The 12979-nt window shown below is 44.0% G+C and overlaps 2 protein-coding genes across 2 annotated transcripts; one reads left to right on the forward strand and one right to left on the reverse strand.

The window, feature by feature from the left end:
- The first annotated feature begins 2585 nt into the window (after positions 1 to 2585).
- Positions 2586 to 8216, forward strand: LOC123041760 (40S ribosomal protein S15-like). The gene is made up of 3 exons (XM_044464355.1): positions 2586 to 2761; positions 3035 to 3092; positions 7968 to 8216. The coding sequence occupies exons 1-3, from the start codon at positions 2586 to 2588 to the stop codon at positions 8214 to 8216; spliced, it is 483 nt and encodes a 160-aa protein (XP_044320290.1).
- Positions 8217 to 8732: 516 nt separating this feature from the next.
- Positions 8733 to 12129, reverse strand: LOC123062290 (protein FAR1-RELATED SEQUENCE 5). Its single transcript, XM_044485750.1, has 5 exons — positions 11964 to 12129; positions 11715 to 11822; positions 11545 to 11613; positions 11115 to 11177; positions 8733 to 11010 (listed from the first exon to the last, which is right to left on the reverse strand). The coding sequence occupies exons 2-5, from the start codon at positions 11781 to 11783 to the stop codon at positions 8893 to 8895; spliced, it is 2319 nt and encodes a 772-aa protein (XP_044341685.1). The 5' UTR covers positions 11784 to 11822; positions 11964 to 12129; the 3' UTR covers positions 8733 to 8892.
- Positions 12130 to 12979: the final 850 nt, after the last annotated feature.

Here is a 12979-nt window from a genome sequence, read left to right on the forward strand (position 1 = left end):
TTTCATCATAAGTATCATGCATAGCAGAAGTAGCATCATCAATAACATGCGACATATCAGAACGAATAGCAGAAGCAGGTGTAGGTGTCGCAAGCTTACTCATAACAGAAGGTGAATCAAGTGCAGAGCTAGATGGCAGTTCCTTACCTCCCCTCGTAGTTGAGGGATGGATCTTGGTTTTTGGATCTCTCAAGTTCTTCATAGTGATAAACAGATATAAATCCCAAGTGACTCAAAGAATAGAGCTATGCTCCCCGGCAACGGCGCCAGAAATTAGTCTTGATAACCCACAAGTATAGGGGATCGCAACAGCTTTCGAGGGTAGAGTATTCAACCCAAATTTATTGATTTGACACAAGGGGAGCCAAAGAATATTCTCAAGTATTAGCAGCTGAGTTGTCAATTCAACCACACCTGGAAACTTAGTATCTGCAGCAAAGTGTTTAGTAGCAAAGTAATATGATAGTGATAGTAACAGTAACAAAAGAGTAACAAAAGCAAAGTAGTGTTTTTGGTATTTTGTAGTGATTGTAACAATATCAATGGGAAAGTAAATAAGCGTAAACCAGTATATGGAAAGCTCGTAGGCATTGGATCAATGATGGATAATTATGCCGGATGCGGTTCATCATGTAACAGTCATAACATAGGGTGACACAGAACTAGCTCCAATTCGTCAATGTAATGTAGGCATGTATTCCGAATATAGTCATACGTGCTTATGGAAAAGAACTTGCGTGACATCTTTTGTCCTACCCTCCCGTGGCAGCGGGGTCCTAATGGAAACTAAGGGATATTAAGGCCTCCTTTTAATAGAGAACCGGAACAAAGCATTAGCATATAGTGAATACATGAACTCCTCAAACTACGGTCATCACCGGTAAGTATCCCGATTATTGTCACTTCGGGGTTAACGGATCATAACACATAATAGGTGACTATAGACTTGCAAGATAGGATCTAGAACTCTCATATATTGATGAAAACATAATAGGTTCAGATCTGAAATCATGGCACTCGGGCCCTAGTGACAAGCATTAAGCATAGCAAAGTCATAGCAACATCAATCTCAGAACATAGTGGATACTAGGGATCAAACCCTAACAAAACTAACTCGATTACATGGTGAATCTCATCCAACCCATCACTGTCCAGCAAGCCTATGATGGAATTACTCACGCACGGCGGTGAGCATCATGAAATTGGTGATGGAGGATGGTTGATGATGACGACGGCGACGAATCCCCCTCTCCGGAGCCCCGAACAGACTCCAGATCAACCCTCCCGAGAGGTTTTAGGGCTTGGCGGCGGCTCCGTATCGTAAAACGTGATGATTTCTTCTCTCCTCTTTTTTTCTCCCCGAAAGTAGTTATATAGAGTTGGAGTTGGAGTCGGGGGGTCTCGAGGGGGCCCACGAGGTAGGGGGGCACACCCCCCACCCTCGTGAGAAGGGTGTGGGCCCCCTGGTCTTCATCTTTTGGCGATGATTTTTTATTATTTATTGTAAGATATCCCGTGGAGTTTCAGGTCATTCCGAGAACTTTTGTTTCCTGCACATAAAACAACATCATGGCAATTCTGCTAAAAACAGCGTCAGTCCGGGTTAGTTCCATTCAAATCATACAAGTTAGAGTCCAAAACAAGGGCAAAAGTGTTTGGAAAAGTAGATACGTTGGAGACGTATCATGGGTGGACCGGTGCTTGGGTGCTGTTCTTACTTGAACAAGCATCCCACTTATGATTAACCTCTATTGCAAGCACCCGCAACTACAACAAAAGTATTAAGGTAAACCTAACCATAACATGAAACATATGGATCCAAATCAGCCCCTTACGAAGCAACGCATAAACTAGGGTTTAAGCTTCTGTCACTCTAGCAACCCATCATCTACTTATTACTTCCCAATGCCTTCCTCTAGGCCCAAATAATGGTGAAGTGTTATGTAGTCGACGTTCACATAACACCACTAGAGGCTAGACAACATACATCTCATCAAAATATCGAACGAATACCAAATTCACATGACTACTAATAGCAAGACTTCTCCCTTGTCCTCAGGAACAAACGTAACTACTCACAAAGCATATTCATGTTCATAATCAGAGGGGTAATAATTTGCAATCCCATCTCAGTGAGACCGAGATCCCATAGATGAGACCGAATTGATTAGGATTTCTAGTAGTGCTATGTCAAGAGAACTCGGTGGCGCCGGATAGAAAGTTTCGGTGGGGCTGAGTTTGACTTTTGGTTTGGGACATATGTGGATGTGAGAAAGTGGTCGAGGGCTGTGGAGCATATCACTGAGCACTTTGAGCAAGCAAGTCATTAAGCAACACCTCATCTCCTCTTAATAGTATTGGCTTTCCTATGGATTCAATGTGATCTTGGATCACTAAAATGAAAAATGTAGAGTCCTGAGCTTTGAGCTTGAGCCAATCATTTGTCCTTATCATCTTGAAGGGGTTCCACATCCTCTAGTCCATACCACTCCATTGTTGAATTTATCTGAAACATACTAAATGAAAACATTAGTCCAATAAGAGATATGTTGACATTAATTATCAGAATCACCCAGGGAGCACTTATGCTTTCACAGGCGAACGTCAGCATGGAGGCCGAGGCGGCCGCCGCCGCGGCCGCGGGGCAGCCGACGAAGAGGACTTTCCGCAAGTTCAGCTACCGCGGCTTCGACCTCGACGCGGTCCTCGACATGTCCGCCGACAACCTCATCCAGGTCCTCCCCGCCCGCGCCCACAGAAGGTATGTACTCCCTTTGTTTCCAAATATTTGTCTTTATAGAAATTTCAACAAATAACTACGTACGAAGTAAAACGAGTGAATGTACACTCTAAAATATATCTATGTACATCTATATGTTGTAGTCTATTTAAAATGTTTAGAAAGACAAATATTTAGAAACGGAGGGAGTAGAACCCAGAGTGGCGTGCGTCTCTCTTGAGATCGAGGGTGGGATCTCTTGAACTGCTAGTTCGTTTGACTGGAAGAAAATGCTGTGCTTTCGTGTTGTTGTAGGTTCTACAGGGGGTTCAAGAGGAATTCATTGATGCTCAACAGGAGGCTGCGCAAGGCGGTAATGGGCGATATATACTCCTCCATATGCCTCTGCATTTTTTCTGTAATTAACTGCCTGCTATTTATAACCGTCTTCGTGTTTAAACAATCGTGCCACTTGCGACAGCGTGCCAGAATTTTCCTTGTTTCACGTGTTGTTATAAATATATGACTAACTTACTAATCCCTTCGTTCCATAATATAAGAGTATTTTTGACACTAATAAAGAGTAGCAATTACTAGCATGTATACATGGGAGTGTAGCGCGGCGGAATAGCCTGGCCAAGTACATTTTCTGGCCTAACCATTCTACTAAGTGCATTTTTTTTAAATCAACACGCATTCTTGGTGTTTTTTGGCCTCCAATGTATCCATTTTGTCTGCCTTCACTAACACTATTACTGATCAGGAAGTATAGAAAATTTAACTGTTTGCTGTTTTCTGTGCTCCCTAATGTTTTAGGATTCCCGGCATGTACTGTCTGTAGCACTTACGATGTTTGGCAACACACCATATCATCAAGTTGATAAAAACCGAACCTCGATGCGAGACTCGATCTGTTGTTGCGGCTCAATCTTTCACGATACCCCACCTTTAGCAGTAGTAGCCTCTCGCTCGCGTATGCGATGTACGCGAAGTAGAGAATTTGAACCTTGCGGCTCATCACGAGAGAAACAATCGGCACGACGGCACCTCACGCACAAAACAATTTTCTCGCAGAAATCACAACAAAGAGGTTTTTCTAAAGATACCTCTAAAACTTAATATAGGTGTTTACCCTGAAACACACATTGTGTCTATTTTATAAAATATAGCATGATCTTTACATCAGTCCCACACATGACTTTTATACCCGTATAAACTCATCTAGCTCGACTTGGCCCTCAAGTTGGTTGTACCCTTATCTGTTCTGTTAGACAAACGAGAACTCTAATTTGGACTCTAATCTAATCTTACCTTTTACATCTCGGCAAGATCTCAACTTAATAATTGGACTAAACAAAACCAACTCTACGTACTTTAATATTTCTTTTTAATTTGGAGGGCCGTTGGATACGTGTAGACAACAGGAGGCCCCCAACCACTAGCGCACAAACACAGCAACTCTCGAGGTAGCAACTTCATGGCCTTTGATCTGTTTTCTGGTGGACGTGGAAACATAAAAAGATAATGGACTTTAATTCCTTGTGCACTAGCACATGTACGGACTTGTAGGATATCATCACTTCCCTTGTGTATACGTATATGTGCTCTTTGAAGTGCATGCATGTTTACTAGGCCCAAGGAAAACAAATCTGTTTCCAAATTATTTTTCTCCCTGGCATAATCTGGTACTCCAGCTGCTCTCAATTTTAGCACATTAGCATGCATGCATGTCACGCTAGTTAGCTTCTCCTCAAACTCATGCTTCTCATTAAAGCTAATATATCTAGGTATATACACACCTCTGGCCTCCAAATCATCAACTTGCGGAAAAGTTTGACAAACATTGGAAAAACTGACATTAGCCCTGGCTGTATCATCCTCTCCCCGTTGAAACGAAACCGTCCTCGGTTTCGAATCAATCTCTTTAACAATATTTGTATTTGCAGTTTGAACGACGCTTGGAATTTTTTTTGCAACTTCAACCTTCTTCTTCTTTACTTTTGATGCAGCTTGAGCAATATCCCGCTTCTTGCGATCAGCCGTATACTTCTCTAATGTGTATGAATCAAGTGGTATGTATTGTCCTCCCAAAACAAAAGAAAATTCGCCAACAGAATGATATATCAACTGTCGTTTATCTGTCCATGGTTTTCCTAGTAGTATTGAACATGTATGCATGTGCACAGAAAGCACATCACACATGACCAGATCACCATATCCACATAGAATAAACTGTACCTCGACGCGATGCATGATTTTGACAAACTTGTCCTTCCACCAAAGCTCGTACGGTTCTGGATGTTCAATCAATGGTAGGTTCAAAGCATCAACCATAGTCTTACTCGCTAAATTCATCCCAGAATAGCAATTCATCAAGGTTGCGCAACTCGCCGGCCCTACACGCACACGCGTAAAGCATTGGTACCATGACAAGGCACGCAATGGATCCTTCTCCACCGACATCATCATTTGCGAGCTACAATCCTTCCTCATGATAAAAAATTCAATAGAAGTCGAAGAAAAATATTGTACCGTGAACAACCTTGCTCTGAATACCACCTGATAAAAACCGAACCTCGATGCGAGACGCGATCTGTTGTTGCGGCCCGATCTTTCACGGTACCCCACCTCTAGCAGCAGTAGCCTCTCGCCCGCGCATGCGATGTACGCGAAGTAGAGGGTTTGAACCTTGCGGCTCAGCACGAGAGAAACAATCGGCACGACGGCACCTCACGCACAAAACAATTTCCTCACAGAAATCGCAACAAAGAGGTTTTTCTAAAGATACCTCTAAAACTTGATACAGGTGTCTACCCTGAAAAATACATTTTGTCTATTTCATAAAATATAGCCTGATCTTTACATCAGTCCCACACATGACATTTATACCCGTATAAACTCATCTAGCTCGACTTGGCCCTCAAGTTGGCCGTACCCTTATCTGTTCTGTTAAACAAACGAGAACTCTAATTTGGACTCTAATCTAATCTTACTTTTTACATCTTGGCAAGATCTCAACTTAATAATTGGACTAAACAAAACCAACTCTACGTACTCTAATATTTCCTTTTAATTTGGAGGGCCGCTGGATACGTGTAGACAACAGGAGGTCCCCAACCACTAGCGCACAAACACAGCAACTCTCGAGGTAGCAACTTCATGGCCTTTGATCTGTTTTCTGGTGGACGTGGAAACAGGGCCATCTCCAGAAATTCGGGGGGCCGGTGCAAAATGCGAATGGGGCCCTAAATTTCTGGAATACAGGTTGCTTCATGAAAATACTATAACAAAAAAAGATTGAACCTGAATTTTAAACTAGCAACAATCTTGAAAATCTTGGCGTATGACAACTTGGTCAACTAACCTACTACATATCTTGATGAACTGATGCATATACACACAATATACTCACTAATATAATCATTCAACGGAACAAAATAGTCTAAATTAAATAGTGTTTCGGTTTAAGCGCACCTGGCGGACAGATCGGTGGTGCCCTCGCCTTAGTATGGGCCACCGGCTGTTTCTAATAGTGCATTTTTATTTCAGAATACGCAAAACATTATGTTAAGAATAGAAAAGAGTATTTACAGAATAGAGTTATAGCGAAGAAAAACTGGATGAAACTTGACATTAAGCAACCCCTTGAAGAAACCTGTTAGATTGGGTCACCCAAATGTCCATTCACCATGACCCTTGTAGTAGCAGCAGAGAGGAACAAAGCCGTGCATTGAATCCAATTGTTCCCAAAACTGAAACGCTGCATAATTTCAATGAGGAATGGCCAGCCAACAGACTAAAAAACACAAGCTATAGTAAGTCAGATCATCAGAGAAGGCACCTTCCTGCGATGCAGTGCACAGACGACTTGCTGTTGCTGTACCATACGAAAATTCTTCATGCGAGAAGGGATATGGGCTGCACCTCCGGGGAGGAAACAAAGCGATCAAACTAGACAACACCTCTAGCCTCCGTCACCGTGCGGCGGCGCCACACTTCGTTCGTCTCGGGAAGATGGATATCGATCGGCGGCAGGCTGCGTCAATCCGGACTCAGAAAAGGTCATTCGGGAAATTGAGGAGAAGGTCCAGTTCAGGAGAGCCATGGACCTGTGTTAGTTGTAAGAATGGCCCAAAATTAAGGAGACATAGGCCTAGAATCGAGGGGCCCTGGAATTTGGGGGCCCTGTGCGGTCGCACAGCCTGCACAGGACCCTGGACGGCCCTGCGTGGAACATAAAAAGATAATGGACTTTAATTCCTTGTGCACTAGCACATGTACGGACTTGTAGCATATCATCACTTCTCTTGTGTACACGTATATGTGCTCTTTGAAGTGCATGCATGTTTACTAGGTCCAAGGAAAACAAATCTGTTTCCAAATTATTTTTCTCCCTGGCATAATCTGGTACTCCAACTGCTCTCAATTTTAGCACATTAGCATGCATGCATGTCACGCTAGTTAGCTTCTCCTCAAACTCATGCTTCTCGTCAAAGCTAATATATCTAGGTACATACACACCTCTGGCCTCCAAATCATCAACTTGCGGAAAAGTTTGACAAACATTGGAAAAACTGACATTAGCCCTGGCTGTATCATTGCCAAGTTGTAAATAACCCTTGAAAGGTTTAAATAACATTACAAATACACTCTAGTCAAACTGGGTAAGGCATGGGCTTAATTATATGTTGCTTTTCAGATGCTTCGGCAATATGCTCTTCTTCTTTTTTGCGTAGTTCAGATGGTTACTTTTATCTGCTTGGATATAGTACTGTAGCAGTATGTCGCCGCTTTTAGTAGAATATAAATTTATTCGTGCAGAAGAATATTGAGAAGGGCTCAAATATTTTGCTTACACTGCAGAAGAATAAACCTTCATCTAGCGGACATGCCATATATTCTTGACCCATTTCTGGTTCTGGATTTAGGTTGTAGGAATATTGATGTTGGAAAAAGGGGCCGGGAGAACCTTCAAACGAGTGAGTGTCTTATTGGTCTTTAAACCACCATGAAACACTAGATTATGTGAGATCAAGGTTTGACATGTACAGGTATTGATTTGAGTGTTTTCACATTTGTAAGTTATAAGTTACTCCATTTGTGTGAGATCAAGGTTTAACAGCACACCTCTCTCGTGCTGTTTTAGCTTGAACCATCGATTTATGTTTGCATTGTTTGTGCGGGACAAAGATTTTTGTGTGAGATCATAACATCTGAAGCTCATTCGTTTTTCTCTGAAAATGCACAGAGAATGGGGGCACCGGCTGGTGAGAAGCCCGGTGCCGTGAAGACTCATCTGCGCAACATGATCATCATGCCAGAGATGGTAGGCAGCCAGATCGCAGTGTACAATGGGAAAACCTTCAACCAGATTGAGATCAAGCCCGAGATGATTGGGCACCACCTCGCCGAGTTCTCCATCAGCTACAAGCCCGTCAAGCACGGGAGGCCCGGCATCGGCGCCACCCACTCCTCGAGGTTCATTCCCCTCAAGTGAAGGAAACCTCGCGCACACCGCGCGTGCCAAAGCGTCCCCTGAACTCGGTCGCTTTTGTCTGCTTTCGTCGCGCCGAATCTATGTAGCCCTCGTTGTGCAATGCTCTGAATCAGTTATGGCCAATTCCAAGTGGTCTGCAGCCTTTGTTTGAGAGACGCAAGACAGATGCTGTGCTTGTACCTGACGCCCATGGTGCACACCACAGTTGCTTATTCCTCCAGGAGCCTAGTCATTTGTGAGATTTGACTGTGGCACTAGTCTGAACAGTCAAGCCGGTAGTAATCTGTGATGTCAATGCCTGTGCTTGGATACATAAACAAACACTTCGCATTCGCAAGTAATGGGCTCCCCAAGAGCACACATCTGTCAGCAATTGCAACGATCTGCGCCACCACAAAAGGGCCGGCCGATGGTGTATTGGTGTTGTGTTGGAATTATTGGGCTGGGCCCATTTATTATTTCAGATTTTCAATAATTCCTAAGGGAAAATTCCAAAGGCACATTATGACTCATTCATCCATGATAAGGGGGTGTAAAATTTACTACACCACCCTAGTTGATGAGGGTATGTTTAACTAACATTAAGGTTGGCTGCCTCGCGCATTACCAAGAGCTTGAGAAGAGGACACTACAATTGCTAATTCTCACTTGCTCCGCATTAGGACCTGATCATTTTCTAGGATTTTCTTCCGCCATCGCTGCCAAATGTCTCTTGAACCTTGTCTAGTTCGAGCATGAAGCAGCCGCTTTTCGCACCGTCCGCGCATATCCCCTTGCCGATCTCCGCCATTTTACCCAATAGCATCGCGTATCTCGTTTTGTTTTCTGTTCTCTTTGAGCATCTCTCCTCGTACTCTTTCAGCCGCTCCTCTATGAATTTGGGAGCCCACCTGGGCAGCATGTACTGCGCCGGTATTTCTTTGACTCCGAGCTGCGTGAAAACTCTGAATATGTGGCAACAGAGAATCCCATCCCTGGTAAACTTTGCACATTGGCATTTAAATGCATGGGTTCCAGGTTCAGCTAGCACTTCGAAAGAATTTCTACTGAACTCCGGGTTCTCATAGTTGAAGACCTTTTCGAGTCTGTGTCCTCCTTGTATCTCATGCACGTTGAATGCTGTGGAATAGTATAGTTCATTCTGTGCTCTCAGAAATATTTGCCTTGTGTATATTCGCGCTGCATGCTTTTCTATTGGCTGCATGGAGAAGTACGCTGGTTCAGTTGCTGACTGCAATGCATCCTCTTCCTCTGTTTTTACTATATGCTCTTGCATCCTCTCATATTGCTCAATAAACTTCTCGATTCTGTCCTTTGGAAGCACGTTGTCTTTGAATAATAAGTTTGTCCCCTCAAAATATCCAGCTGATTCGACAAATGGGCAGAAATCTGCTTGGAAATAAACAGGCACCCAGTTTTTCCTTGTTTCCCACATGAGTCGGAGGTACTCATTTTCACTTGCATCGTATCTCTCAGTGAGAAAATCCCATCCTTCTTCAAATTCCTTTTCGGTCAGTGAGTTGTCTACCAAGTCGTGCAGCTCTGCATTTATGTTGCCCCTTGCTGCCATGAAGGCTCCTAGAATTTCCTGTGCTTTTCGCATCACACTGAACTTGCAAAATCTGTGCCTTACTTGTGGCATGACCTCAGAAATTGCTGTCGCCATACCTTCATCCTGGTCTGTTATGACTATTCTTGGCAGTTTCCCTCCCATCACATGCAAGAAAGTTTGGAACATCCACTTGAAGGTTTCAGCTTTCTGATCTTGTAGCAAGGCGCATCCAAACACAAGGATTCTCCCATGACTATTCATTCCAATAATAGGGGTGAAAGTCATGTTATGCCTATTAGTGCTGTATGTGGTATTAAACGATATGAAATCTCCAAAAATCTCATAATCTACATTCGACCTCGCATCAGTCCAGAAAAGACTCCTAACTATGTTATCTTCATCTTTTTGCATGGTGTAGGAAAATCCTAGGTTCCGCAGCTCCAGTTCTTTGAAGCGCTTCAGTGCAGTTTCAACATCTGAGTTTTCTTTTCTCCACTGGTTTACACACTGTGAATTGCTCGTATCTTTCTCTTTTATTGATGATACCTTTCCGAAGTTGCTTCTCATTCTCCTGAAAATATTCATAGCTTTCCTTGGATTTACCCTACTTTGTTGCAGAACTCTTAGAAATAACTTTTCTTCACTTGACAAGTATTTGTGGTTCAAAAAGAAACTTGCGAGAGATGGGGATGGACATAATGGATGGTTGTGCTCATGCTTAACTCCTATGAACTCCCATTGCTCATTATGGAGCTTCACTATCACCTTTGCTTGGCACCGTGAGCCCAAAGCATTAGACCTCCTCTTCCTCTTCAGGTCCTCAGTTGGCTTTAGTTTACCACTTCTGTTGCATTCCAGGTCAAACTTCACTCTCCTGTAATTCGACCCCCTCCTTACTGCAAAACCAGTTAGCATAGCATGTGTGCTGTAGAAACGTTCTGCATCTTCCAGGGTTGGAAATCTCATTCCAATTTCCGGTGGTCTTGAATTCTCCAATTCCTCGAAACTAGGGTAGAAGCATTTTCCTAGTTCAGTATCTAACTCACTCCCTGAACTGCTACCTGAATCGCTCCCACTGCTTGTATCATTGCTAGACATTTCGTGCCCTTGTGTAACACCGTGTAATTGGTCTTGTTCTTCAGCGTGCTGCTGCATTCCAGGGTCCACCGAGTTGGATTGTTTATCCGATATATCTGCCAACAGTCCTTGTGCAGCTGTGCCAATGCCATTCGACGCGTGTTCCTGCATGCGGGTGAATGATATCTGTTAAGCTATTGGGTAAGGCTGTATTGAATTCCACTTGTTTTACAGAGCAGTACTCCATATGTCTTGCTTGGTTTCCATACCTGATCATTTCCACCAGTCAGCTGTAGACCTCCTCCTGGCATCGCTTGTTTGCCGACGTTTTCCTGTGTAATTTATTACTTTATTTCCCAGTAAAAGTAGGCATGAGGGCATTCTACAAATATATAGTAGTAGTGATGTTTATTAAGAGGAAGGAAGTCAAAGCCAAGGTCCTTCCCGATTTCTACTACCAGAAACCCACAATGCTACCAACTACACACAGGTGAACCACAAAAGGAAAACACAGTGATGGCACTGAATACCATAATCAGTTGGTTGCAAATGCCATTGTTTCCCCATCGAATTTACTGCCATGTGATACGACGCGAGAGCAATTCACCATTTGTTTCTGGCGACTGCGTATTTCTCTTGCAGTATATCGTCAACAGACGAACGCACATTGTAAGCAGACTCGTTCAAGCGATGAGATACCTTTTCCAAGTGCACCTCTGCTACGGAGTGGTTCGGTTCTACTGCCCGGTCCGGATAGGTCATCGCAATCTGCACCAATTTCACAAAGTTCATTTCACATCTGTGGTAGATACACGCACATGCAGGTAATAAAAAATTCCGCAGACAAATTTATTGGTAACCATGCATACTTGTTCAGAATTGGTTGCAGGGACAGGTCCCGGCGCTTGCTCCCCGAGATTATCTGCCGCTGCCTGCATCCGTGCATCGGCGGCGGCTCGCTGTTCCTGATTTGGCACCTGAAAAAAACAGTACTCCGGTGAGTATCAGCAATAGCCCATCAAATATCCGCCGCCGCACCGGCACCGCGCTGGCTGTGCGGAGAAGGGGGGAGGGGGCTGGATCCGCGTTCGAGGCGGGCGAGAAGAGAGGGGTTGGACCTGTGTGTGCTCTGAGCGGCTGCGGCCTGCGAGGGGACGAGCGGAGAAGCAGATGGCGGCGGAAGGGGAGAGCGGAGGCGGCGCGGCGCGACGGCCGCCTGCTGGATAGAGAGAGTCAGATGGGGAGGAGTGGGGGGAACAGTTCCAGGAGGGAAGGGCGGGCCCCTGTAGCTCTGTCTATGCGGTGAACGTCCGCCCATTAAGGCCTTGTACAGTATAGGTTTGAGTGGATGGATGTTAAAATTCCTACAGAATTTCTATAGTAGAAACAAATCCTTGCACTGTGAATTACACATGAAGAATATAAATCTAAAGCTACTATTTTTTAAAGGTAGAAATGTTTCATATTTGCGTTGTTTGTGAAAAAAAGTATGCATGTGGTTTGCATGGGGCTGTGAAATAATGTTAGTGGATACTAACATGGCCATCTCTGAAAATTTGGGGCCCCGGGGCAAAACTCAAAATAGGGCCATAAATTTCTACCACTAAGGTCAAACTAAATCATCGCACAACACATACATGATGATTTTATAAAGCTTCACTCAAAGAAAAATCAAGAAGTACCAAGGGCAAACTTAACTTTGTCATAACGCTAGCCTCGTTCAGCCCTTTCCCACCCAATCTAATCAAAACAAATAAATTCTTTACCTGATAGTGGAGGACCAGATGTGATTGCGCTCGTAGTTGACTGGTCGTGTAGACGAACTAGCGTCGAGGCCTGGTGGCCGGTCGACGGAACCGATAACAAAACTTACGGGCGTTGTTGGGGCCTCGGCCCTCAGGCAGGAAAAACGATCAATTGACTAGGATCTAATGGGCTGGCTTTCCTAGGTTGAACTAATAGGGTGATTTAGGTTGTTGAATTTTTTTTCATAATTAAACCTACACCTATAACAAACTAGTACGTGGTGATTTGGGGGCCCCAAATATTTAGGGCCCCTGTGCGATCGTCCACTTTGGCCCCCTCCATTAACGGCCCTGGATGCTGACATGACACACTTTGATAAGGTGAAAGG

The sequence above is a fragment of the Triticum aestivum genome, chromosome 1A, assembly GCF_018294505.1.
Source record: "Triticum aestivum cultivar Chinese Spring chromosome 1A, IWGSC CS RefSeq v2.1, whole genome shotgun sequence".
Classification (NCBI taxonomy): Eukaryota; Viridiplantae; Streptophyta; class Magnoliopsida; order Poales; family Poaceae; genus Triticum; species Triticum aestivum.